Source organism: Aplosporella prunicola (assembly GCF_010093885.1).
Source record: "Aplosporella prunicola CBS 121167 unplaced genomic scaffold K452scaffold_39, whole genome shotgun sequence".
Classification (NCBI taxonomy): domain Eukaryota; kingdom Fungi; phylum Ascomycota; class Dothideomycetes; order Botryosphaeriales; family Aplosporellaceae; genus Aplosporella; species Aplosporella prunicola.
Window position 1 is genome coordinate 1 of NW_022983567.1, and position 25,414 is coordinate 25,414.

Below are 25,414 nucleotides of genomic sequence, written 5' to 3' on the forward strand. Positions count from 1 at the left end.
CCCCCCGCTTTGCTTCGAATCATCAGCCGCTGTCCGCGCTCCCAGGCTCCCCGCCAAGCGGGGCCGCCTTGGCTCGCTTCGGCGCGCCGCCCTCTTCCCCAGCCCCACCCGCTCTTCTATCTTCTGCCGTTTGTGCCAAGCGGGCGTTAGTCTCGTTCTCGCTGGCGCCAGCACTGCTACTGCTGCGGTCGTCGAAAGCGACTTTTCTTGCCGAAGCAAACTCTGAACGAAGAGGACTCGGTTGCGCCGTCGAGTTGGCACTGGTGTGGGCGAAATGGGCCGAGTTATTCGGGCTGCTCATGAACAACAACGAATCCACTGCGTCCATTTCCGCTTGTTGACTCGGGAGTCTGAGAATGCCTGCGGGTCGTGACTTTCCTGTAGGCGTAGAAGGCACGCCGGCATCTGTAAAGGGTCTCGATACTCCTTGCGCAGAGAGCATAGGTGGTGCACGATTCGAGCTCGAGCGGCGGTGACGACGCGGAACGATTTCTACAGGCGCTGCCAGACTAAGCGTTGAAGATGCAGTGCTGCTAACAGTCGACGCGGTTGAGGGGCGTATGTGAATCTCAGGAGCCACCATGTTACCTGTACAGTGGGTTAAAACTCAGATTTCTCAGTTTGCAGCAGTCGCCGACATCTACGCACTTGAGTATTGTCCCAGTGCACGAGAAAAGGTCGAAGGGCTGCTGTGCCCGGCGGCTAATGGGACCGGGTACGGGTCGGACGACGGAGAGAAGCCGCTCGACCGCCTTGGACGATGATATGAACGTGGCGAGACTGTCGTGCTTCTGGACTGCCTTGGGGCAGACGTTTGCAAAGATGGCGAAGTTCTTTGAGATGCCACTGTCTCTAGCTCGTCAATCGACTTTTGCTCCCAGCCATTCTGGACTTTCACCATCGCGTAAGAGAGGCGTGTCTTCAGTTCTGCGGACAACTGCAGAACTGTCAGTCTCGCTGGGAAAACGCGTCGAACAAGTCACGGCAGCAGTAGTTTCTCACCTGCCCAATTCTGCTCACGTTGGAGTCGGAGCTAGTGGTCCTCGAGTGGAGGCCGCTCAGCAACCCCGTCTTCCCCTGAGAGCCGACAGTGGCATGCTTCACGGTCCCACTGGCCGTCCTTTTCGAGCCTTGTGTCAGGGTTGGCGTGTCGACGGACATGGGGCTGGTGATGGCGGACGCGTTGGCGACGGCATCCCTCGGGGCGGTGTCCGGTTGAGGGGTAATAGGTCTCGCTACGCGCGCCGGGTCGTGAGCGACAGGAGTTCCGGGGCCGTGGTTGACCTGCGAAGAAGGCTTGGGCTGAGCGTGAGAGGCATTTGACGTCGCAGGCGAGGTCAGGTCGGAGTCAGCGACCGACTCGGTGGAAAGGTTGCTCCCCAGGGAGGGCAGACGCGGCGCGGTGCTCGCGGTGCTCGACGCGGAGACGTAGCTCTCCTGCGAGCCGGGAAGGGCGTCGGGCTGGGTCGTCGTGGCAAGGCGGGCTTGATCATGGCGGTTTGCATCTGCTGGCGCGTTGGCATGGCCGTGTTTGGAAGTTGGCCGCTCGACGCGCGGAGTCCGGGGGCGCGGGCGGGACTTACGTGTGGCGGGGTGGAAAGGCGAAGCTCGTGCAGCGGAGGCGGGCAAGGCGACGGCATCTCGGGGCATGGCGGCTACGGCCTCGTGCGCTAGGTGTGCCAATGCCTCCATTCTCCGCGCTGCTGCTGAAAGGGACGCGGGCGCTGTTTGTGGCCGTTGGATGGTTCGCGATGACACAATTCCGTCTGCGCGACGCCTGCTTGCCCGTCGCTCGCTGATCCAGCTGACCTGTGCGTCAGACGCGTGTGTTGGAGCTGAGCCGAACACGACAACGAGTCGAAGCCGAGGAGGCGGCAATGGTGGTGCTGCACGCGCCGACGAGGCTTTCACGACTCGAGCCGGAGGTGCGCAGCGATGCAAGCAGCCGCAAGTCTCTTGTGGACAAAGAGTGGTGTTCGAGGTTGCGTGTGAGGCCGAGCCGCGGAGTCGCGCGACCTCGTGATTCGCGTCAGCCGCTAGCCGCGCGCGACACGGCCAAACATCCTCCAAGGGGCCTGGGGCGAACCTTATCGTTCGATATGTAAAAAATAAAAAATGATAAATAATGACAATCAACGTGAACGCCGGCCAGTGGGACAAAACTCTCTAACTACAAATGCGAAATAAAATGGATAGTAGGTGCGGCCAATGTCGCACACACGATCAACGCCGGGAAATGCCTGTCAACATCGAGATGCACCTAGCCGCCCCCCAGAACAAAGACACTATGACCAGCTGTTCGTGCAAGCCCCGGAAAAAAGTGACCGCTCACCTCCTCCGCTTCGCGCTGCCCCCGCCAGCCCCCGCCTCCGCCGCCTTCCGCTTCTTGCCCTCCTTGGCCCAGTACTCGGCCTTCTGTCGCTTCTGCTTCTCCGCCTTTATCGCCTCTTCCTCGGCCACCTTCTTGCGGTGCGGCTCTCTGCGTTTCTCTTGCGCCTCCCTGCGCTTGGCCACCTTTTCGTTGCGCAGCGTCATGACTTGCTGCATCAAGTTGCGCGCCATCTTCTCGTCCTTGTTCGCCACGACCGCGCGCTTCTGGAGGTAGGTTTCCTTCTTCTGCGGCTTCATCTGCACAGGCTGCGAGTTGAACGGCAGGTCGGCAGCCAGCTTCTTCGGGACGCGTAGCGGGTTGAAATGACGCGTTTGGCGCTCAATGGTTCGGTAGGCCGAGTTCTTGTCCTTCGGCGTAGGAATGCTCATGTCTCGCCGTACTTCGCCAGTCAAGCGCATACCCTTCCACTTGCTGTCTTCGCCCTCTTCGCCCTTGCCTGGTGCTTCAAGCAAGTTGGTGACCGGGTTGTAGAATCTGTGAGGCTTCACCGGGTACCACGCTCGTAGGAAGACGATATCGCTCATAAGGATTTTGTCTTCGAAGGTGGCACGGAAGTGGCCCTCTGGCTTGCTAAGCGCCTTCTTGATCTGACCACGAATGCCAGATACAGTCCGGATGCTGGCTCCTTCAAACTTGGCAATCTCCAGGGAAGTGCTAAACATGTCCTTTATGAAGGCAGTGTTCTTGAAGATCTTGTATGGGTGACCGGTGAGCTTGAGTTTCTTGACAATTTCAGTGCTCTCATCGACGTTCAGAACGACACCAGTAGCAGCAATTCTGAAACCGGGAGTCTTGTTTGAGAGGGACTGTACGCAACAGAAACCAGTATTGGGGGCGATCAGTGGACCGTAGAAAGTGCCAAAGCAGTGCATGTGCTCGGGCGTGTACTTGAGCATACGGTTGCGCGTACGTGAATCCGAGATGCTGTAGACCGGCATCGTTTGGAATCTTCGCCAGCCCAGCGAGAAGATGAGAGGATCGTTGGTCTTAAGGATCTTCTTGTGCCAGCGGTGTCTCTTGATACGGATCTGAACGAAACCAAATCGATCCTCAGTAGGCGTAAGCCCACCTATGATGATGGGGAATCGAGGGTTAAACCCAGCGCAGAACTCGTAAGGCACGTTCTCCAGAACAATACGAGCATATGTGCCGGCTTTGTGGCCTTCGACCCGTACGCGGGAGATGTCATCCATCTGCTCGAATTCCGCGCGATTGATGTCCAACTGCTTCTGAATCTTGGCCTTTTGGGCATCGTACCAGTCATCCTCGCCGAACTCTTCGTCATCGCCACCCTCTTTCCGCTCGTTTGCCTTGTCGTTGCCAAATCCCTCCCGGTCTTCTTCCTCGAAACGAAGTTTCAGTTCTTCCTTCTTACGGGCGTTCTTCGCACGCTCCGCTTCAAGCTTGGCAGCTTCATCATCCTTATCCTCTTCCGGAGCTGGTGCGGATCCTCCGATCTTTTCGCCTGTTTCGAGATCTTCGAACGCACCATCGCCCTCGTCATCTTCGTCGTCGATGCCCTCAAACTCTCCTTCGGATCCCTCATCATCACCATCTTTCTCACCAAGAAGGTTTGCCGAGGCGAATCTCCTGCGAAGGGCTTCCAAGTTGTCCTCATCCGTCCACTTCTCTTCGAGTTCGGTGTAGTCGTACTTGGGAATGGCACGGTCCTCCTGGTCCTCGGAGACGTTCTTTGAGGTCTTCTTGAAGAAATCTTCGTCGTCGGAACCAGCCTCGTCTTGCTCAGCGTCCTGGTCCTCTCCACGCCATTTCCTCAAGACCTCAGATGGCGTCATTGAGTCGTTGTACATCAATCGGGCGAGCTCCGCTGTGCGATACGGTGTCTTGTGGCCATGAACCCTCTTTGCGTTGTTAGCAAGGTTGTCTTTCCACCGCACCTCACCATCTTCGTCTGAGTAATCCTCCTCCTCGTCCTCATCCTCGTCCTCATCCTCACCGTCTTCGAGCTCTTGGTCTTCAACTGATGATATCGAACCCAAATCGGAATCACTGTCGGCAAAGGCCACGTCGTCATCCCCGTTCGCCTCCGCCTCTTCGTCCTTACGGAAAGCACGGCCTAACCGACCCTTTGGCGCACTTGAATCTTCGAGGTAACCGTTGTTGTCCTCATCTTCCCCTTCCCCATCTTCCAACATCTCCTCGTCTTCCTCATCATCTTCGTCAAAGTCTTCGTCGTCTTCCTCTTCGACGCGATCCGTAAAACGAGCATGACGTTGAGAGGTCCTGCCTTTATCTTCAGTGTCCTCCTCATCAGCCGTCTTGTCGAGTTCGCGGCCATTGCTAAAAAGCTTCAGGCCAGCATCAGCTTCGCCAAGCATGCGCCTCTCTCCTTGCAGGCCGACGACCAACTGTTCACCCAATCCTCGCGTCTCGTAATCATTGTCTGGGTCGAATGTTGACGATTTCACATCAATGTACACAGCGTCCTTGTCGACCAAGACACCACCGACGTCCGACATGGGCGCAAACAGCAGCTTTTGCTTTTCTCCCAGCCTTCTCCGTCCAGACTTGCCAGTTGCTTTTGCTATAGCTTGGTCCTGGAACGGAGTAGGGCAGGGATCCGGCAGCGCCTCGATCATGGAGACGTTGAGATCTCCTACACCAGGAACGTGCACCCTTGCGCCTTGTGCCGGAAAGTTCGTGCCTCGTAGGTATCCATACAGAGCCACTGTCCTGTCGCATTTGGGGTTTTCTTCGATTTCCGTGGGTGGCGTAATATCCAAGAAGCGATCCGCCATACAGTAAGGATGCGAGTTTCGCCATACGAGCGGACGCGGATTCTTCATGACGGAAAGGAACCTCGACAAGTTCAGAACTTCGCGATCGGGGTAACGTCCATTGACCACACCTGAAAGGTAGAAAAGCTTCGCTCCTTGGTACAGCTCGCTCCAAAACCGGTGTTTCAGCCTTTTCTTTTGTGTCCTGAGCGCATCCTGCTTCTTGAACAGATCCAGATGCGTCAGGATGCCGAAGACGTTACCCGGCATACCCGTTGCGCTCAGGACGTTGAGGAACTCCATAGTCTCCATCTCGAAGCCATAGTTGCCGTCAATCATGAGCAACACTATGTCCACAACTTTCGCAATATCAATCATCGAGGCGAGGGAGTCGGCAGGACATTCTATGAATGTGAGACGGCGGCGCTTCGAGGTAACGACCGTAAGCGGACCGGCAGGCTGGGAGATTGTTTGCTTCGTGTAACGGCGAATCAGGGACTTTATCAGCGTAGTCTTTCCGACTCCCGGAGGTCCCACGACGGCAACAATGATCGGTGGCGCTTCCTCCGGGAGACGGTCCACCAGCGGAACATGCAGTCGTTTCTCTTTGACCTAGAGGGTATTAGCATATGACCATTTTGTTCCTGGTATATTTGCATACATCGTGAGAGCGCGCTGCCTGTTTCTGAAGCCTGCCCGGCGCGGCGAAAGCGAATGCCTTGGGATTCGTTCCTACGTTCTGGTCAGTTCGAAGCCTGTAAGAAGGTAGAGGTTACAACATACCTCCAGTGGCGGGCTTCTTCTTCTCTTTCTTCGCGCGATGCGGTCTATTTGCCTGGTCGGCCATTGTCGTCAATTATGCCGCGTCTCCGCAGATCAGACCGTGAAGCTTCATAGAAATTTTGGGCGGGAGTTTTCAAATTCCGCGCTAGCTTCCTTGGCGTGGCTTATCGATAACTTTAAGCAGATTTACCGGGGATATGCCGTATGCTCTTGGCAAGAAGCACGCGGAAGATGGGTGACGATAGCTCAGCATCGCGGTGAAACGCTTCGCTGTTTGACGTCTGAAGATCTGAGCGGACTGTATGGTACAGATGAAGCATTTCGCGTGTCGACTACACATCGCAGGCTGTAGAGCGCTCGCGGCTTTACTCCGGATCATCAGACCCCGGACCCTGAACACTGCGGGCAGTGTACTTTCGCAGCTGGCTTCGCAGCTCTTCACCACGCCGAAGCGTTCTATCACAAAGGAAATGGTGATAATTGCGCAAGGACACGAGAAATGGTTCAATCCGCGTGGCTCGGAATATCTATGCGGCTATGGCGCGCAATGAATGGCCGCTTATCGGCTGACTCCACACGGCCAACGCAAGCCAACTCACGTCATCGAGCGCCGCCTAAACACGGGTGTCGAGCGACCTAGCGTGGTGGGGGAGGGGCAGCAGCGCGATACCTACATAAACCTGCCCTGCCACTCCATCCACCTCCCACTCCTACTACATTTTCATCATCTACCATACCCACCTTCAGACCCCTCACTCGATATCTACACATACCCCGCAAAATGCCTGCCATCAACGTCACCCTCAAGAACGACGCCCCTCCCGAGAAGTTGGAGGAGTAGGTGCCTCCTGTCTCCTGCACCTTTCAGCCACCTTGCTTACGCTCAATGACAGGGCCAAGAAGAACGTCACCGACCAGGGCGGCAAGGTCACCCACGAGTTCAAGCTCATCAAGGGCTTCACGTACGACTGCTCCATACTACCTCCCCATTCTCCTGATACACGAGGCTGATTATACCTGCGAGCAGTGCCGAGTTCCCCGCAGACACCGTACACAGCCTGGCCACGAACGACCACATCACCGTCGAGGCGGACCAAGAGGTCAAGACTCAGTAGGCTGCGTAGAGGCGTCCAAGCCGATCGGTGCCCGCGATGCTGCCGTACAACGTCTCTCTAGAGATCCCGACCTTGCATATGTTTCACGACAATACCTGATTTCGGATAGAGGATGATGACGACGTTGGTAGCCGTATTGGCACATGATTAGATACCCGAATGAAGTCATTCTTATCATGGCATGAAACATACTAGTCGGAACATACGGTGATTGTATCACGAGCAACATGATAATACATGGAAAAAGAGTTCCAACCTATCAAATACCGTTGAGTTACCAGACTTATGGTCTTTAAAATGTGCTATCCTTGTTTAGTTGTAGACACTCTGCTTGAGAGAGGGTCGCACATGTGTATAACATAGTCCATTGCGGACAATGTCTACGCCTGTTCTGGTACCGATAATGCCAAAGTTACAGTCCATGAGCTAGTTTGTTGAAGCAGACATAAGTTGCGGACCAGTTACCGAGCTGCTATGTGGGTTTCGGTAGGTGCAATTTGATGTTTGTACGATGTCAACGTGAAAGGCACTAACATGCCGGTGCCTAGAGAACCTTGCTTGGAGACTCGACATGGCCTGTTGTCGTTTTTCGTTTGGTGGATGTAGAGAACCGTAGACTAAAGTATATTGCTTTAATTAAATATAATGTCAAACAGAAAGACCACTTTACTCGTAAGCTATACGTCTAGGATGTGGTAAACTAAGGAACAGATAACAACCTTAACTAAATAATTAAGGTATACTTAAAACAATGTGGCAGGCGGATAGGTAGAGTTACAAAAGTACAAGTAGCACCACATAATTAGAGTTACCGCAGCACAAAGACAAGCATTGAAACGTAGAAGAACTATAAGAAAATTTTCGTTACCAGAAAATGTAGCTGAGAGCCCTTGAAGGGTTGGATTGGTTGTTAGCATACGCAGAAACATGCAGTCCATTTATGATAGAAATAAAAGATGCTCTTAACCTTGACGTGAATTTAGGAGCCAAAAATACCTGACTCCCGCAACAGGCTCCACTATGGGGATGCGGGGGCTTCTTAAGCCCTGATCGACATACCGATGGGGGTAGCGTTAGGTTTGGAGTATGACAGGCGCGGCTGAGACACAGATACTAGCAGGGTGCGAGTTTTGGTACCTACGTGCCTACCCAGGCGTACGAGGAGAAATTGCGAGTAAGAAACCTGAAGGAACCTCGCAGAAGCGACGCCACCCGCAGCGGGCAGCATTACGAATATTAGGTAGGGCAAACGTCAGGTGGCACAGGCACGTTTGCATTCTCGAAGGGTTCTAGTTCTAGAAGACGCGAACGACGGACGGAGACAGGAGTGTGACGGCAAGCGCGACGAGGCAGTTTGCCGAGCTGGACCATGGAGCCAGGCAGTTCCGAGTTCGTTGAGCGGCGGCTTGTACGAGTCCGGCGACGCTGGACAGGGCTGAGAGCGAGGGAACGTCGGTCTGGGCCGGAAAAGGGCTGGATAGCCTGTGCCCTGCGGGGGATAAGGGACTGGGTCCGGGCGAAGGTGGAAGGCGAGATGGGGCGTTCTGTGATTGGCTGGGGCGGGAATGATGGGTCAGCGTGAGCCAAGCAGTGGCGGCAGAGAGAGAGAGAGGGAAAAGAGGACAGAGAAGTAAGACGTGCGCAGCCTTGTGAAATGGGTGGCAAACAGAAAAAAAAATACCAGCCTCGGGCAGCAGGCGGCAACCGTCCAATCTGGCACGAGGCGATTGTGAGTTGGTTTCTGTTGAACGGGCCGGCCGCCAGGAGCAAAGCGGTGTGTGGCCCCTGCACCACGCACCCCTGCACAAGATTTTTTGGCGGCTGCAGTGTCTGCAGCAGCAGATAAAAACGCCAGCTGCCCTCGGTCTCCTCGCTCGACCCGACACCTCCCTCTCTGTCTCCCTCTTTCTCTCTCCAAAAGTTTCTCTTTTCCCGTCTCTTGCCTGCCCCGCTGCAGCTCGCACGAGACCGTCAGCGGCTTGCGTCGCCACTTGATACCCGGAACGAACTAGATTTCCGCCTAGAGTTTTTTTCCAGCCCGACCCACTTTCTTAATACCCACCCCTCACACAAAACTCCCCCGTCACCCTCCTCTTCTTTCTTCACCCTCACCAACCGTCGCAATGGCACCCTCAGTTGAGGCTACGAACAAGCACACCGCCGGACAGGTCAAGTCCGAGAACCAGAAGAGCGTGAAGGTCCTGGAGGAGCTCCTCCAGAAGCTCACCCTCTCGAAGGCCCAGGATGAGATCAACGCTGCCTCGTTGGACCTCGCCACCTTCATCAACGGTGACATCGAGGAGGGCGATGCGCCTACTCAGTAAGTTTTGGCCCTCTTGCCCTCGCTGTCGTTGTCTCTTCAGGTCCGGCTAACGCCACCGCTCAGAGCCGTTGCCCTGCTGAAGAAGCAGCTGAGCAACAAGAAGGATGCCGTCGCTCGCGAGAGGGCCGCCGACGCCATCCGGGCTATTGCCGAGCACTCGACCGTCTCCCCGGCGGTTGAGCCTTACCTCGTCGCTATCCTGCCCGCCATCCTTGCCGCCGTCGGTGACAAGATGGTTCCGGTCAAGAACGCTGCCCAGTCCGCCGTCGAGGCCATCGCCAACGCCGTCAACGCGAACGCGGCAAAGGCCATCCTCCCTCCCGTCATCGAGTCCCTTCGCAACGCCCAGAAGTGGCCCGAGAAGATGACCGACCTTAAGGCCATCGAGACCCTCTGCGCTCGCTCGCCTGCTCAGATGGGCTACCGTGTCCCTGACCTGATTCCCGTCGTCTCCGAGTCCATGTGGGACACCAAGGCTGAGGTCAAGAAGGCTGCTTACGGCACCATGGAGAAGCTCTGCGAGCTCATCTCCAACAAGGATATCGAGCGCTTCATTCCTGAGCTGATCAAGTGTGTTGCCAAGCCCGAGAACGTCCCCGAGACTGTTCACCTGCTCGGTGCCACCACCTTCGTCACGGACGTCCACGAGCCTACCCTGGCCATCATGGTTCCTCTGCTTGAGCGTGGTCTCGTCGAGCGCGAGACTGCCATCAAGCGTAAGTCGGCCGTCATTATCGACAACATGTGCAAGCTTGTCGAGGACCCCAACATCGTCGCTTCTTTCCTGCCCAAGCTTCTGCCCGCTCTCAACAAGAACAACGAGACCCTCGCCGACCCCGAGGCTCGTGAGAAGACCAAGCAGGCTATCGACACCCTCTGCCGTGTCGGTAACGTCGTTGACGGCAAGATCCCCGAGGTGTCCCACGCCTCTGACATCTCCACCGTCGTTGGCGTCCTGAAGTCCGTCATCGGCCCCAAGGGCCAGGAGGCCAAGTTCGAGCCCATCTTCGAGTACATTGGTGCCATCGGTGGTCAGCTCATCGACGAGAAGGAGACGGAGGCCACCAGCTGGGCCACCAACGTCCTTCCCTACGTCACCGCCGTTGTCGGTGATGCTGACGCCAACACTGTCGTCGAGGAGCTTCGCAAGAAGGCCCTCCCCGGCTTCGCTGAGGAGAACGAGGCTGAGCCCGATGAGGAGGAGGGCGAGGATCTTTGCAACTGCACGTTCAACCTGGCTTACGGTGCCAAGATCCTGCTGAACCAGACTCACCTGCGTCTCAAGCGTGGCCAGCGTTACGGTCTGCTCGGCCCCAACGGTTCCGGTAAAACCACTCTGATGCGCGCCATCAACAACGAGCAGGTCGAGGGTTTCCCCAAGCAGAACGAGGTCAAGACCGTCTACGTCGAGCACGACCTTGACTCTGAGGACACTGAGCACACTGTCATTGGCTGGACCATGAAGAAGCTCGAGGCTGTCGGTATCACCAAGGAGCAGAAGGACGTCGAGACCAAGCTCGTTGAGTTCGGTTTCGACCCTGAGCAGCTCGCCGCTCCCGTCGGCTCCCTCTCTGGTGGCTGGAAGATGAAGCTGGCTCTTGCCCGTGCCGTCTTCGAGGAGCCCGACATTCTGCTTCTTGACGAGCCCACCAACCACATGGACGTCAAGAACGTTGCTTGGCTCGAGAACTACCTCGTCTCCTCCCCTTGCACTTCGATCATCATCTCCCACGACTCGAAGTTCTTGGATAACGTCATCCAGCACGTCATCCACTACGAGCGCTTCAAGCTCAAGCGTTACCGTGGTAACCTCTCCGAGTTCGTTAAGCGCGTGCCCTCTGCCCGCTCTTACCACGAACTCGGTGCCTCCGAGATGGAGTTCAAGTTCCCCGAGCCCGGTTTCCTTGAGGGTGTCAAGACCAAGGCCAAGGCCATTGTTCGTGTCAACAACATGACCTTCCAGTACCCCGGTACCTCCAAGCCCCAGATCTCGGAGATCAGCTTCCAGTGCTCTCTTGGCTCGCGTATTGCCGTCATCGGTCCCAACGGTGCTGGCAAGTCCACGCTTGTCAACGTCCTGACGGGTGAGCTTATCCCCACCTCCGGTGATGTCTACCAGCACGAGAACATCCGTATCGCCTACATCAAGCAACACGCTTTCGCCCACATCGACCACCACCTCGACAAGACTCCCTCTGAGTACATTCAGTGGCGTTTCCAGACTGGTGAGGATCGTGAGACCATGGACCGCGCCAACAAGATCATCACCGACGAGGATGAGAAGGCCATGGACAGGATCTACAAGATCGAGGGTACGCAGCGTCGTGTCATCGGCATTCACGCCCGTAGAAAGTTCAAGAACAGCTACGAGTACGAGTGTTCGTTCGCTCTCGGCGAGAACGTCGGCATGAAGAACGAGCGCTGGGTTCCTATGATGACTGCTGACAACGCCTGGATTCCCCGTAACGAGATCATGCAGTCTCACTCCAAGATGGTTGCCGAGGTTGACCAGAAGGAGGCTCTTGCCTCCGGTCAGTTCCGTCCTCTGGTCCGTAAGGAGATTGAGGCTCACTGCGCCAACTTCGGTCTTGACGCTGAGCTCGTCTCCCACTCCCGCATGCGCGGTCTCTCTGGTGGCCAGCGTGTCAAGGTCGTCCTTGCCGCCTGCTCGTGGCAGCGTCCTCACTTGATCGTCCTTGACGAGCCCACCAACTACCTTGACCGTGACTCGCTGGGTGCTCTGTCCAAGGCCATCAAGGCCTTCGAGGGTGGTGTCATCATCATCACTCACTCCGCCGAGTTCACCAGGGACCTTACTGAGGAAGTCTGGGCCGTCGTTGACGGTAAGATGACTCCTTCCGGCCACAACTGGGTCCAGGGCCAGGGTGCTGGTCCCCGTCTCGCCGAGAAGGGTGAGGAGGAGGACAAGTTCGACGCCATGGGCAACAAGATCGAGGGTGGCAAGAAGCAGAAGAAGCTCACCTCTGCTGGTAAGTTTATTATCCGTTTGTATTCGAGCGTACAGTTTGCTAACGCATTTTTGCAGAGCTTCGCAAGAAGAAGAAGGACCGCATGGCCCGCCGCAAGCGTGGTGAGGAGGTCTTCTCCGACGAGGAGGATTAGAGTAGTGGGCGAAGTTTGGTTAGGGTTCCATTCGCCTTTCTTCAGTTGTTTCCAGCGGTTCCGTTCAAAAAGCACAATGGTTCATCTAGACGTCGGCTAGCACGTCTCCGCCAAGAAAAGGAATGTGTTACGTCGGCAGGGTTGGGTTCGGCGTCTTGGTGGATTTAGTCACGGTTTACGATTCCACTGCGACATGCACGGGCAGGTTTCGGCAGGATAGACATAGATCACTGCAAATCGAAGACCAGATCGTTCAACTTTGTATATGATAAGTTTGAGTTTATGGGTGGCTTGTCTATGGTGAGCTTTGTTAGTGTTTCGTCTGGCTTCCCGATCTGGTCTTCTCTCACGTGAAAGAGGATATCGCCAACAAGCCGATTGCCTCTGAAAAAGGTTTAGCGCTAGGGCCCAATTAGCTCTACGTCTTGCTCCACAGCTCAAGCTCCCCTCCATCTCAACACCAGCTCCAACGCGACTGCGACGCGTCGTCGAACCCCACACAAAGCCACTGAACCAATTATCCACCCCCTAAAATCACCAAGGAAACCAGACAGCGCAACGCCCGCAATTGCCACCATGCCACCCAAGAAACGAGCCAAACCGACGGCCGTCTCGACGCCGCGCGCCTCAACGCCCTCCAAGACGCCGAACAAAGACCTCCCACCACCGACCATGATCCCCTTGGACCTACTCACCGACCCATGGACCGATGACCAAGAAACCTCGCTTTACAAAAGCATCATCCGATGGAAGCCGACAGGCGTGCACAAGCACATCCACATGATCCAGATCGCATCGTCGATGAGCCGCGAGGGCTTCAGCTACCAGGGCCGCGGCAGCGCACACACGCGGATCCCCGGCATCTGGCGCAAGCTCAGCCAGCTATACGATCTGGACGCGCTCGACGAGCGCGAAAACGCCCACTCCCTGCTCGGCTGGCCGGACGTGGCGGAGCGGCCGCGCGCGCCCGGCCCCGAACCCGACGCAAACGCCGCCGATGGCCCGTGGTTCCGCCTGCCGGACGACGAGTTCGCCCAGCTGTTGTGGGACCGCCGTATCGCGACCGATGCGGCCGAGGAGGCGGAGCTCGAGCCTGAACATGGCGGCAGCAGCACCAAGCCTGCTCGCGGCGCTGGCGCCAGGAAGAAGAGTAAGGCCTCTGCGGCTGCGGCTGCCGCCGCTGCTGCTGCTGTGCGCAGTGTCAGCCCGCCTGCGTGCCCCGAGCTGCTCGCTCGGGTTGGCGATATATTGCCCACGCTGCTGGAGCAGGACGAGCTCCTCGCGGGGCACGTCTCAGCCGACGAAGGCGGGCGCAGCACGCCTGTCACCAAGGGGCGCGCAGGCGCAGGGGCAGGAGGGGCAGGAGGGCGCGGAGGTAAAGCAGCGGGGGGCCGGGGACGGGGCGGTGGAGCCGGCGGAGGAGGCAGAGGCCGCGGTGCGCCGAAAGCGCAGTCGACAGATCCAGAGGACGAGGACGAGGACGAGGACGAAGAAGACGAGGAAGAAGAGGAGAGCTCCGAGGAGGAGGAGGAAGACGAGGATTCTTCGCCACCGGAGCGGGGGAGTGGTCGCGGCGCGCGCGGTGGTAGGAGAGGCGGCCGCGGCGCGAAGCGCGGCGCTGCGGGGCGCAGTAGGCGGTAGTTCGTGCCCTGCCTCCCTCAATGCCGTTTGCGCGTTTCTTTTCTTTATATATACCCCCGAGACGGTATGCTGGCGCCGCAGGCTTCCAGCACACGACGACAACCACCACCACCACAACACCACGACCACTGTCACTACCGACAGCCATACCCAACCAACCCCAACCACGCTACCACCCCCGCCTGCAAGCATCCAACCAGCTAGCTAGCTAGCCTGCCAACAAACCAGTAAGCCCACCAAAGCGCGCACGCAGCACAGCACAAACCCAAGCGAGCGAGCAACTTCAACCGCGCAGGGCAAGGAATGACACACACACACACACACACACACACACACGCTCAATCCCTCACGCCGCCCGCAGTAGCACGAACAAACGCACACACGCACGCATTGCCTCAGCCCAGCCCAGCTCAGCTCACCCTCCATTCACCACCCACCACCCACAGTAGGGCAGCGTCGTCGTCGTCGATGTCAAAGACGGTCATAGTCACGGTCGTAGTCATAGTCATGTCACAGCAGCAGTAGCCCAGAGCCGAGCAAAGTATGTACAGCTACTAGCACTGCGAAGCAGATGGGGTATGAACGCCTCGCTATGCTAGCTATGCTATGTTATGGTATGCTATGCTAGAGGGAGTACGTATGTACATGGGAGAGGGGTTTAGTTGGTTGCAATGTCCCTTTTGGCTTCTGGGCGAAGAAAGGAAAAATGACGAAAGGATTAGGAGATGGTAGCGGAGGACTACTCCCAGTTGCGGCTGAGACCATTGATCACAATCAAATTTAACACTGCTGCTGTTTGATAGGTAGTCTTCTAACTGTTTCAATGAATTAACTCATCATTGCTCTGTACCATCCATACATACCTATTTACCTTCATTTCCAAGGGAGTTTGGTAATCTGATCCGATCCAATACAATCTGATCTGATCTGATTCGATCTGATCTGATACGAAGAAGCAAGCCAGCGTAGGTGGTCTGCCTGCCTGAGGTGTGCTACTACTATATCTACCGACTTACTAGCGAAAGCAGTATTCGCAGTCGTAGTCGTAGCCTTTGTGTTTGATACTGTACTCCCTGCTAGCATTACCACCAAGCAGGCAAGCCAGTAACTACCTAAGTGTGCCTTCATGCACCTATTCATGCCTACCTACCACGCCCAAACGCCGCCCATGAAGGTGATGGTGGTATGTATATGGGTGGCGTGCAGTTCTCTCCACCACCCACTCACTCACTCACCCACACACACACACACTCTCTCTCTCTCCCCCACACAAACTCACTTCCCTCCCTCATCCACCTTCGCCTTCTTCGCCGGCAGCGTAGGCACCTTAAACCCCGCCGCATCCACCTTCGTCTGCGGCTGCTGACCGCCACCGGCCGACCCCGCAATCTGGGTAAAAGTCCCGCCACTAAACCAGCGGTCCTCCTCAGCCTTCCTCTTCCGATTCATCTCCTCGCGCACCTTCGGGTCCACCAGCTCCAGGCCCTGCACGGGGGTAAACGCAATCGTAGACGCGGTGCCTCCCGCCGCGCCGGCGCCAACACCAGAAGTGCGCAGGCCCTGCCCGCGGAGGACGCTGACGCTGCCGCTGCCCGCGCCGCCGCCCACTCCGCCGCGGATCGACGATGCCGTGCCTGACGCGGGCGTCGCGCCGCCCCATCCAGGGTTCTTCTTCGACAGCTTGGCTTTGGTGCGCTGGTCGATTTGCTGTGAGCGGATGCGGCCGTCGGTGCCCTGCCCGATCATGCCGAGGCCCTTGGTGCCCTCGCCCGTGCCGTAGCCCACCTCTTGCTCCTCCTTGCCAAACGCCATGCGGTTCTGTGCTTTGCGCAGCTCCGTCATGGCCGTTGCTTCCTTGGCTTTGCGGGCGCGCCGGCCGCCGCGCTTGCGGCTGGGCTTGTCATCTGGGGCGGGGAGCGCGCGCACGCCCTTGTTCGGTGGCGGCTCCGTGAGCTTGTCGAGTCGCTCTAGACATTGCTGCTTGAGGTCTTCGCCTGTCGAGCCGTCGGGCGTGCCGTGGATGCTGTCGACACGGGCTGCGAGCACGATTTTGGCCGACACGATTCGCATGGCCTGTTTCTTCAGGTCGCTGGGTATGTTCCGGATGATGGGAGAGTTGTACAGGAAGCCTTGGTGGCGTACGCCGACATTCGTCGCAAATCCGGTACCCGAAGCCTTCTTGGATCCGAGTGGCGCAATGTTGCAGGCGGGCGTCTTCGACAGGCCCTTGATGCCTCCCGTGTAGTTCAGGAGTTGCGCCGCGGTCAGGGACCCAATTAGCGCTGTGAGGTTAGGTGCAAACAGGTTCATGCGCGATTGCACGTATTCGGTCAATACCCTCTTCGCCTTGTCGAGCTGCATCGTCATTTCGCATGCCTTCATCACAGTCTGCAGCTCCGCTTCCGTCAATTCGCGTCCTTGGGACGTGGTGGCCTCGACGGTCACGACCATCATAGACGGGCCGTCCAGCACGGCTCTGAGCGGCTGTCCAACCAGGTTGTTGGAGGAAGACGAAATGCTCTTAATATCCTCCATGGGTCCATTGCCGACAATGGCAACCGTCTTGGCATAGTCGAGCGGGTTGGTAATCAGAGTCTCGAGCTCAGGGAAGCGGACCGAGTAATGATCGCGGATGAATTTGTGCACCAGGATGATCTCGCTGTCTATCGACGTCGAGAGGGTGTTTGATTGGGTGAGGAGCTTGTACTCCGGGTTGTCTTCGATGTTTCCAAAGTTTCTGGTCTGCTGCTCCGGCGGCAGCTCTTGGTAGTGGGCTATTTTCTGTGGACGGCGAGGCACGTCAGGACTGTTTTTCTCACAATGTAAATTGTATACAGGAACAGAGGGGCGGAGATGCACTAACCTCCATGACGGGCTGCAGCGTCTTCATCAGACCGGCCACGCTGCGCACGTCGTTGACGCCGCCCAGCTGCATCTTCTCCACCCTGGCTTTCGCCTCCTCCTCGTCCTCTGGTGCTTCGCGACCGTCGGGAGCAGATGCGGCGGCCATCATCTCTTCGTCTTCCTCGACCGCTTCCTCGTCGTCGTCGAGCTCCATGCTACCATCTTCACCGGTGCTCGCCTGCTTCTTCAGGCCACTATTGACAGCCGCTGGCGGCGTGAGGCCGTCGTTGGCGGCGAGCTCGCCGCTCCTCTCCTCCTCATTCTCGTCGCCGGACTCTTCAAAGTCGTTCAAGAGCTCGTCCGCGAGCGTCGCCATGGTGAAGGTGCGTGGCGCAGAGGTCGCTGGCGACAAGGGGTTGTAAGGGCGCTGTGGGTCCGTTTGGTGGTGAAGGAGCAGGTTTGATATGTTCCTCAGTGGAATAGTTGCGCGAAGACGCTGGCTGCTTTCGGGTTGTCTACGTGGTTTGGGTGGCGGTGGACGCGTAGAAGTGGCTCATTTAAAGGCCGCGGGGAAGGAAAATCGAAAGCTCGAGCGAAAGACTTGTGCGCCGCTAAAACGCTCACGCACACTGTCGGTTGGCAAGCAGTTCACACAAGTCGCGATGATGATGGTGCGGGCGAGAAGGCACGTTCTGCCAATTGCGACCGCCGCGGGTGGCTTAGTAAAGCTTCCACTAGCGTCAACATTCTGCCGCGGTGCATTTCCTCACCGCCGCGCGCGCCGCCCCGCCGTCACTCAGTCCTCCGACTGGAATTCCAAACACAACAGCCCGCACCAGCAAACGCAGGCAGGATGAGCAAGTTCGGCACGCTCGTGATGGGCCCCGCCGGGGCGGGGAAGTCGACCTTCTGCTCGTCGCTAATCCAGCACCTACGCGCCAACAAGCGCTCCTGCTACTACGTCAACCTGGACCCGGCAGCCGAAGACTTTGCGTACGAGCCGGACATCGACATCAAAGACCTCATCAGCCTGGAAGACGTCATGGAGGAGATGGGGCTGGGCCCCAACGGCGGCCTGATCTACTGCTTCGAGTTCCTGCTCGAGAACCTCGACTTCCTGACCGAGCCGCTCGAGGACGTGACCGAGGAATACCTCATCGTGATCGACATGCCCGGCCAGATCGAATTGTACACGCACGTGCCCATCCTGCCGACCCTGGTGAAGTCCCTCACGCGTGGCTCGCTGAACATCAACCTCTGCGCCGCCTACCTCCTCGAAGCCACCTTCATCGTCGACCACGCAAAGTTCTTCGCCGGCACCCTCTCCGCTATGAGCGCCATGCTCATGCTCGAAATGCCCCATATCAACATCCTGAGCAAGATGGACCTCGTCAAACACACCGTCGCCAAGCGCGAGCTCAAGCGCTTCATCGACCCCGACGTCGGCCTGTTGGACGATGACCCCTCCCGGAAACTGGCCTTCGAGCAGCCCGGCGATAGCGCCGACCCCGATCCCGCGGCTACCCAGAATGTCATGGCCGGCGCGTCGTTTCAGCGCCTGAATAGGGCCGTCGCCCAGCTTATTGACGATTTTAGCATGGTCTCGTTTCTGCAGCTCGACGTCCAGGATGAGGACAGCGTCTCGGCGATTTTGAGCTATATTGATGATGCGATTCAGTATCATGAGGCGCAGGAGCCGAGGGAACCTATGGATGCGGTTGATGTTGATATGGGTGAGTAAGAGGCTGGGGCTGGCGTGGTTGGATGTTATTCGTTTTGCATTGGGCGGAGTTTTTTGGGCTCGAAAAATTGCGGCATGGCAATCGCATTGGGGTTCGCATGTGCGGTATAGGATGCTCAAAAAAGAGACCGAGCGGTGGACCGGGGGAGTGTAGTGAGCTCCATGTATTCTCTCGGAGGCCGGACCGGACCGGACCGGATCCCCCTTACTTGTTCAGCATACCAACTGTTGGAACACGAGCTCTACGGTATGGGTTCAAAAGAGGCACCAGAAATACGCAGCACTACGTTTATGTAGTTGCAGAGGTGGGCTTATCTATCTACGCAAGGTTGAAAGACGAATGTACGATGGGTGGGGCTCATGAGAGCACAGGAATACATCAGGAGGTGATGGTTCGGACGATGGGCTGTTGTTGAGAGCCGGAGTAGCCTTGCACCCGGTCGAACTCGGAGACTACTCTGTCCAGAGTTGTACCAGCGCTATCATTCCGGGTATGCACGCATAAGAACCGTACAAATCACAGAAACAGCGAAGACGATGATTGGCTTCAAGATTGATTTGATTTGATAGCGCTCAATGCTGACGCTGAAGGATACATGCATAATTTCCACGCCCGCCTATCCCAAGCAAGATATCCGAAGGTTGGACGGCGAGATTTACCACTTAGCCTCCTTCTTCTCCTCAAAGGCCTTGATGATGGCGACGTTCTTCTCGAGCGCGGCGAGCCACTGCTCGAGCTGCTCGGTGACCTTGGCCTGGTCCTCGCCGAGCTTGGCGTAGAAGTCCTTGCGGTAGGGCGTGGCGCTCATGGCGGCGCTGAAGATGGGCTTGATGACGAACGAGTGGTGCGGCTTGAGCGTGTTGCCGTACGCGCTGCGGAACGAGTCCGACAGCTCCTCCGACGGGTTGTTGACGTTGGCGCGGAGCGACTGCGCCGTGAAGTCGAGGCCACTGCGACGTGTCAGTTAGCTTAAATAGTACAATTATGGAGCTGGGTAATCTTTACCGGGTCAGCCACAGAAGACCTTCCGCAGCAGTGTGCTTCTTCTCCTTGATCTCGTTGACGACGAGTTCCTGGAGGGTCTGGCTCTCGCCGGGCTGAGCGACCTGGCGGTCACGGATTTTCTGTGTAGAATGCGTCAGCGGTATGTCCTCTCGGAAAGAGCGTCTCTAGGTTATATATGTGTTCGAGATGGGCGGCGGCGGCGGTGGTGGTTCGACGGGGATCGGCGGAGAAATGTACCTTGATGTTGCCGGTCATATCAGACTTGACGGGCTTGAAGGCAGCAGAGCCCAGGACATCTGCAAGCTACTGTCAGTACGAGCTCTCAAAGCAGCAGCTAGAGATGGCAAAAGAACGCACCGAAGAGGGTGGTCAGGGACTCGGCAGCGTCGAGGAACTCGGTGGTGTGGATGGCATTGTCGTTGGCGGCGTCGACGGGAACGTCAACGAAGGACTTGCCGAGGGTATCGAAGAAGGTGGACATTGTGAGTGAAGTGGAATTGGTTGAGTGGATTGAAGTGATTGAGAAGAGTGAGAAGTTTGGAAGTGAGAGAGGGTTGGGACAGAGGAGATGTGTTCAAGAATTAAGGCAGGTCGTCTGGGCGAGCCCCTCGAGCTACGCGGGCGGTGTGGCTCGATCAAGCAGGTGGGGCTGCCCGCGCGAATCGTTGCGGGGTCCTGACTGCTGGTTGCGTGTGCCGTGGCCGATGAAACAGCCTCAGCTGGCCGATCGCCTCACAATTCGTCACCGTCCTTTATGCACACCTGAGCATAACTCCGCATAACTGCCTGCCGGCAAAACACCACCGGCTGTCCATATCACTGGCATAGTTACAAGGATAGGTAGGCTCAAAGTACACCCGTCGCACCTGCGGTACATCATTGAGCCGTTCTACCTGCCTCTCCGCACGCCATATATATACCATGTCTGCTCGCCCTCCTCTCTCTACGTAACTTCCACCGGCAATCGCAATTCCCCCATAGTCTGTTTCTCTTTAATTGGCCACCATCATGTCTCCGAGCACCGTCCACAGCGTTAAGCCCTTCTACCGCATTGCTTCAATCCCCGGTGACGGCATAGGTACCGAGATCACGCAAGCCGCCGTCCAGGTGCTGCAGAAGCTGGCCGACGCTCACGGCACGTTCCAATTCGACTTCACACACTTCGACTGGAGCAGCAAGAACTATCTGGAGAGGGGCTGGTACATGCCCGAGGATGGGCTGGAGCAATTGAAGAAGCATGATGCTATCTACTTCGGCGCCGTTGGCTGGCCCAGTACGTCTTCCAATAGCGCTAGCCCGAAAGGGCATTCTTTCCGTACCTACCTTGACTGACGGTTGAAAGATGTCCCCGACCACATTTCCCTCTGGGGTCTCATCTTACCGATCCGCAAAGCCCTCAACCAATATGTCAACGTGCGTCCAACCCGCATCCTGGCCGGCACGTCTTCTCCTCTTGCCAACTGCAGCCGCGACGATCTCGACTGGGTCATTGTGCGCGAGAATAGTGAAGGAGAGTACAGCGGTCAGGGCGGAACGTCACATGAGCATTCTCCGCACGCTGTAGCTACCGAGGTCTCCATCTTTACCCAAGTTGGCATCGAGCGCATCACGCGCTTCGCCTTTGAGACGGCGCGTTCCCGCCCTCGCAAGAAGTTGACCATGGTCACCAAGAGCAACGCCCAGCGCCACGGAATGGTGCTTTGGGACAGGGTCTTCTACGAGGTGGCCAAGGAATATCCCGACGTCGAGCATGACAAGATGCTCGTTGACGCCATGACCGTGCGCATGGTGCTTCATCCCGAGACGCTGGACACCATCGTTGCCACGAACTTGCATGCGGACATCCTGTCCGATCTTGCAGCGGCACTTTCTGGTAGCATTGGCATCGCGCCGTCGAGCAACCTTGACCCCACAAGGAAGAACCCTAGCATGTTCGAGCCAATCCACGGCAGCGCCCCGGATATTGCTGGAAAGGGCATTGCGAACCCGGTCGGCGCATTCTGGAGCGCCGCAGAAATGGTCAGATGGTTGGGCGCAGAGGAGGCTGCTGACGTCTTGATGAAGGCCATAGAGAACGTGACGGGTGCTGGTGTCCGGACCAAAGACCTCAGTGGCTCGAGCAACACACAGGAGGTAACGGACGCCGTGTGCGCGGAGGTGGAAAAAATCCTGAAGAAGTAAAGGATACCTTTCCCTAGATAGCATTCCGGTGAGGGCTTAAGCGTATGTTCCCAGGCATGGGCTGTGCATGAAGCAAGCAGTTATCAAACAAGCCCTTCAATCCTCGTAAATATCCGGAAGCGACGGTTTCGTAGCCGCCGGCAAAACCTTCGAATACGTCGTGAAGCTCTCAGGGTCCGGTATTTTGCCCCATCTGCTGAGCGGCCAGACAATATACCTAGCCTTGCCATTGATCAAACCAATGGGCAACTGCAAGCCATAAGTCAGCAACCACATTCAACAGAAGCTCCCAAGCACCATCACAGCCTCAAGCCCGCAGCAGCAGCAGCAGCAGCAACAAGACTTACCGGCCCAAAATCATTACTATCCACCGTATTCCTCCAATTATCGCCCTCAACCCAGACATGATTATACGGGAGCGTAACCCTACGACTGCCCTGCCAGCGCTTGGCGCGCACAAGCACAGTATCGCCAGGCATGCCAACGACGCGCTTAACACTCAGCTGGTCGGGCCTATGCGGGGCATGAAACGAAACGATGTCACCACGGCGAAAGTCGCGACAATGCAGACGGTCCATAAGCAGGCGGTCCATGCGGCCGGTTTCGTGGAAGCTGGGCGACAGCGTCGGCGCCATGCTGGGCCCGTCGACGCCGCTGACCTCGTACACGTTGTCGCGCACCCATATCCATGCGCTGAGGCCGACTGCGGTGCAATACGCTGTGTAGGTGAAGTGCGAGGCGAAGACCCGGAACTGTGGCATCAGGCGCGCCATGTTGCTGTGTTGTTGAGACGCGCGCGTGGTTCGTCGTGCTATGTGTGGAGGTGGGGTCGTCGTCGTCGTCGTCGTCGTGGACGCGAAAACGCGGCGGCGTGCGCGGGCATCGCGGGCCGAGATCGGGTCGGGTGGCTCGGGGGTTTTGTCGTGGCCGCTCCGGTTGGGGCTGCGTACCTAGGTACCTACCCAGGACCATATATATTCACTGTGAACTAAAACTTGGCTATTACTTCATCAGGCTTTGTGGTGTTCAAATTCTTTGTATACGGTACCTTTTCTATTCTAATCAATTACAAACTTCACTAGGAACGGCCCTGAAAATACTTCCTGTCTTCACAACGCTCAGTCTTTGCCATGCAAATGTGAAGGCAATTCAAGTTTCCAGTCAGCTCCAATTCCAAGACACAGAAATCTTCTACGGACCGAAGTAGACTTGAAGAAATCAAATATAAAAGCCGCGGTAGTAGGCACCAATCACCTAACCAGCAGCTTAAAGTTAATGATCCAACTTACTGCCCATAAGGCTGTTTGCATAGCAAAAACACCTGCTTAGGGGCTTTACTAATCCTGAAGTTATTGAAGTATCCGCCTTGCAAAATTCGAGAAACCTCAGTATCGGAGCTTAGAGGTACGTGTTGCCATTTGACACCATCACGAAACGGTGATCTCCCACTCCACGCGAAGCTGATGCTGTTCATCAAACACGATCAGTGACATAATCAGTGTCATATTGTGCCTCTACGGCTTCGTTTGGGAATCGTTCTCATAAAAGACGAATTCCTGGCCCCCTGGAACCAAAACCCTTCATGAGGAACCGGACAATGTCGCAGCCACCAATTGCTAGGTGGAAACTGACGGCATACCGAGCTGTAGCATAAAAGAACGCCAGGAATGCTTGAATGCCTCTTATTTATATCCGGTCCCCACTTTGGAATATAGACTCCAACTCCACACACCATCTTTATATATAAAGCGCGTCGGTAGTATTTCTGCACTTCAGACCACGCGCCAACAACAGAAATTAGCAAACCCACCACGCTGACCACGCTCTCCACCAACACGTACAAACAAACAACATCCCCAATCAACCCAAGCAGCCGCCCCCAAAGCGCCTCACACGCACGCAGCGAAAGCCGCTCCTCCCCGCCCCCAACCCCGCCTAAACCCCCAGCCCTCAGCGCCCAGCGCCCAGCGCCCAGCGCCCGCACCCTACACCGCCCATCCCAATCAGCGCCAAATTTCCAGCCACCAGGTAACGCACCCCCAGCAGCACCGGGCCTAACCCCTCTCCCAAAAAGCCGCAGTCACGCGGCATCAGCAGCAGCAGCAGCAGCAGCAGCAGCAGCAGCAGCAGCATCGGCACCAAGCGGCCGCAAACAACAATAGCAGCAGTAGCAGCAGCACGACCAAACGCACCACCACCACCACCACTACCAAAAGGCACACCAACGGGCGCCACCGCCACCGCTCCACGACACTTGCAAGCAGGAAAATAAGACGATCTCCGAAAAAAGTAAAACGGTAAAAGATGATAAAAATAATAAAAATAAAGAACTGAGATCTATTTCTACGTATCCCGTAGTACTCCGCGAACAAGCCGAAATACAAAAATCGCTGATTCAGGGTATCCCTATCTATCCACGACCGGACATGCGTACCTAACTATGCAGCAGATGCACACGAACAGCCAAACAGCCAAACGAACAAACAAGCAAACAAGCAAACGGACAAACAAACGGACAAACGACCCAGCGAGAGCGAGAGCGAGCCCAAACACCACACCGATACCGACACCAACACTGCCACTGCCACAGTCACAGCCACAGCCACAGCATCTTGACCGCTCACAGCGCCTCGCGCGCTTGCTCGCCTCGCGCCCAAAGCCCAGCGCCAAAAGCCGAAAGTAAGCAAGTAAAGCAAAGCAAACAAGCAAAACGAAGCAAGCAAAGCAAGCAAAGAAGCAAGCAAGCAAGAAAAAGAAAAAGGAAAAAAGAAAAAGCAATCACAAAGCACCAACCCCCAGGCAGCTTCCCAGCGCCAGGGCGCCGAGCCCACGCACACACACACGCAGACGCGCTTGTGCGCCCTCCCCGCAAGCCCAGCCCATCGAGCAGCAGACGCTCAAGCATACAGCAGCAGGAAGGCAAAGCAATGCTTTTTCCGCCCTCTGCCCTCCTCTCCCAGAAGAGGCAGCGGTGCTCCGCGGGCGGGTCTCGCGCCCGACACACCGGGGCGTTGCTGTGGCACCTGTCAGAAAAAAAGCCGCCGGGGGGGCAAAGAGAGTGCGCGCGCGTGTGCCTGTGCGGTGGGCGTGTGAGAGGGTGTGATATAGTCGCACACTCCCTCCCCCTCTCGCCCCTCACTTCCATCGCTGAGAGCCTGCCTGCCTGCCTGCCTGGAGTTAGTCTCCCTGCCCGCCCCCCGAATAATTCCATGTCTCGCCCCCATTTCCCTTCCTTTGCTCTGCTTTCCCGCCTTTGCTGAGAAGAGAGAGAGAGGAGGGAAGCAGCGCCCGACCCAACCTTACCCAGCCGAGCCCGAACCCGACCCAATCTCCCCCCCTACCTAGGGAGATAGGTGCCGTACCCGCTCTCCCCCTCCCTCTCCCTCTCCCTCCCCGTTGCTTGCCTCACCGTGCCGCCCACCCTGCCCCTACACTAGTCAACCCCAGGTCTCAGATAAAAAACGCCACAAAATGACACAAGGAACAAGGTCCAGAAAACCAAGATCGAGAAGAAAGGAATGTTGCGT

At 56.8% G+C, this 25,414-nt stretch overlaps 12 protein-coding genes across 12 annotated transcripts; 6 read left to right on the forward strand and 6 right to left on the reverse strand.

Moving 5' to 3' along the window:
• Positions 1 to 181: 181 nt before the first annotated feature.
• K452DRAFT_208361 (uncharacterized protein) lies at positions 182 to 1,470 on the reverse strand (the record flags this gene model as incomplete). The annotated part of the gene is made up of 3 exons (XM_033536134.1): positions 182 to 588; positions 649 to 937; positions 1,003 to 1,470. Coding segments are annotated over 3 exons (1,164 nt in total), but the record flags the coding sequence as incomplete, so codon positions are not given.
• A 314-nt stretch (positions 1,471 to 1,784) lies between these two features.
• Positions 1,785 to 2,216, forward strand: K452DRAFT_117706 (uncharacterized protein). Its single transcript, XM_033535130.1, has one exon. It carries the CDS (start codon positions 1,878 to 1,880, stop codon positions 2,103 to 2,105), a length of 228 nt encoding a protein of 75 aa, XP_033392472.1. The 5' UTR covers positions 1,785 to 1,877; the 3' UTR covers positions 2,106 to 2,216.
• Positions 2,074 to 6,003, reverse strand: K452DRAFT_279441 (uncharacterized protein). Its single transcript, XM_033539420.1, has 3 exons — positions 5,914 to 6,003; positions 5,792 to 5,862; positions 2,074 to 5,742 (listed from the first exon to the last, which is right to left on the reverse strand). The coding sequence occupies exons 1-3, from the start codon at positions 5,975 to 5,977 to the stop codon at positions 2,329 to 2,331; spliced, it is 3,549 nt and encodes a 1,182-aa protein (XP_033392473.1). The 5' UTR covers positions 5,978 to 6,003; the 3' UTR covers positions 2,074 to 2,328.
• A 691-nt stretch (positions 6,004 to 6,694) lies between these two features.
• K452DRAFT_236917 (uncharacterized protein) lies at positions 6,695 to 7,028 on the forward strand (the record flags this gene model as incomplete). Its single annotated transcript, XM_033537547.1, has 3 exons — positions 6,695 to 6,750; positions 6,807 to 6,875; positions 6,941 to 7,028. 3 exons carry the CDS (start codon positions 6,695 to 6,697, stop codon positions 7,026 to 7,028), a joined length of 213 nt encoding a protein of 70 aa, XP_033392474.1.
• A 1,906-nt stretch (positions 7,029 to 8,934) lies between these two features.
• K452DRAFT_292087 (uncharacterized protein) lies at positions 8,935 to 12,676 on the forward strand. The gene is made up of 3 exons (XM_033541303.1): positions 8,935 to 9,348; positions 9,415 to 12,341; positions 12,398 to 12,676. The coding sequence occupies exons 1-3, from the start codon at positions 9,152 to 9,154 to the stop codon at positions 12,472 to 12,474; spliced, it is 3,201 nt and encodes a 1,066-aa protein (XP_033392475.1). The 5' UTR covers positions 8,935 to 9,151; the 3' UTR covers positions 12,475 to 12,676.
• A 270-nt stretch (positions 12,677 to 12,946) lies between these two features.
• On the forward strand, positions 12,947 to 14,305 carry K452DRAFT_353785 (uncharacterized protein). Its single transcript, XM_033545843.1, has 2 exons — positions 12,947 to 13,271; positions 13,314 to 14,305. The coding sequence occupies exons 1-2, from the start codon at positions 13,051 to 13,053 to the stop codon at positions 14,113 to 14,115; spliced, it is 1,023 nt and encodes a 340-aa protein (XP_033392476.1). The 5' UTR covers positions 12,947 to 13,050; the 3' UTR covers positions 14,116 to 14,305.
• A 1,085-nt stretch (positions 14,306 to 15,390) lies between these two features.
• On the reverse strand, positions 15,391 to 17,173 carry K452DRAFT_236921 (uncharacterized protein; the record flags this gene model as incomplete). The annotated part of the gene is made up of 2 exons (XM_033537549.1): positions 15,391 to 16,896; positions 16,979 to 17,173. The coding sequence occupies 2 exons, from the start codon at positions 17,171 to 17,173 to the stop codon at positions 15,391 to 15,393; spliced, it is 1,701 nt and encodes a 566-aa protein (XP_033392477.1).
• A 639-nt stretch (positions 17,174 to 17,812) lies between these two features.
• On the forward strand, positions 17,813 to 19,120 carry K452DRAFT_322189 (uncharacterized protein; the record flags this gene model as incomplete). Its single annotated transcript, XM_033544478.1, has 1 exon — positions 17,813 to 19,120. The coding sequence occupies one exon, from the start codon at positions 17,813 to 17,815 to the stop codon at positions 18,698 to 18,700; it is 888 nt and encodes a 295-aa protein (XP_033392478.1). The 3' UTR covers positions 18,701 to 19,120.
• Positions 19,121 to 19,170: 50 nt separating this feature from the next.
• K452DRAFT_322190 (uncharacterized protein) lies at positions 19,171 to 20,265 on the reverse strand. The gene is made up of 4 exons (XM_033544479.1): positions 20,064 to 20,265; positions 19,944 to 20,002; positions 19,707 to 19,825; positions 19,171 to 19,651 (listed from the first exon to the last, which is right to left on the reverse strand). The coding sequence occupies exons 1-4, from the start codon at positions 20,185 to 20,187 to the stop codon at positions 19,357 to 19,359; spliced, it is 597 nt and encodes a 198-aa protein (XP_033392479.1). The 5' UTR covers positions 20,188 to 20,265; the 3' UTR covers positions 19,171 to 19,356.
• Positions 20,266 to 20,714: 449 nt separating this feature from the next.
• Positions 20,715 to 21,887, forward strand: K452DRAFT_353789 (uncharacterized protein; the record flags this gene model as incomplete). Its single annotated transcript, XM_033545844.1, has 2 exons — positions 20,715 to 20,979; positions 21,049 to 21,887. 2 exons carry the CDS (start codon positions 20,715 to 20,717, stop codon positions 21,885 to 21,887), a joined length of 1,104 nt encoding a protein of 367 aa, XP_033392480.1.
• A 96-nt stretch (positions 21,888 to 21,983) lies between these two features.
• Positions 21,984 to 22,648, reverse strand: K452DRAFT_236911 (uncharacterized protein; the record flags this gene model as incomplete). The annotated part of the gene is made up of 2 exons (XM_033537545.1): positions 21,984 to 22,136; positions 22,235 to 22,648. 2 exons carry the CDS (start codon positions 22,646 to 22,648, stop codon positions 21,984 to 21,986), a joined length of 567 nt encoding a protein of 188 aa, XP_033392481.1.
• Positions 22,649 to 24,139: 1,491 nt separating this feature from the next.
• K452DRAFT_117798 (uncharacterized protein) lies at positions 24,140 to 25,228 on the reverse strand. Its single transcript, XM_033535131.1, has one exon. The coding sequence runs from the start codon at positions 25,096 to 25,098 to the stop codon at positions 24,508 to 24,510; it is 591 nt and encodes a 196-aa protein (XP_033392482.1). The 5' UTR covers positions 25,099 to 25,228; the 3' UTR covers positions 24,140 to 24,507.
• Positions 25,229 to 25,414: the final 186 nt, after the last annotated feature.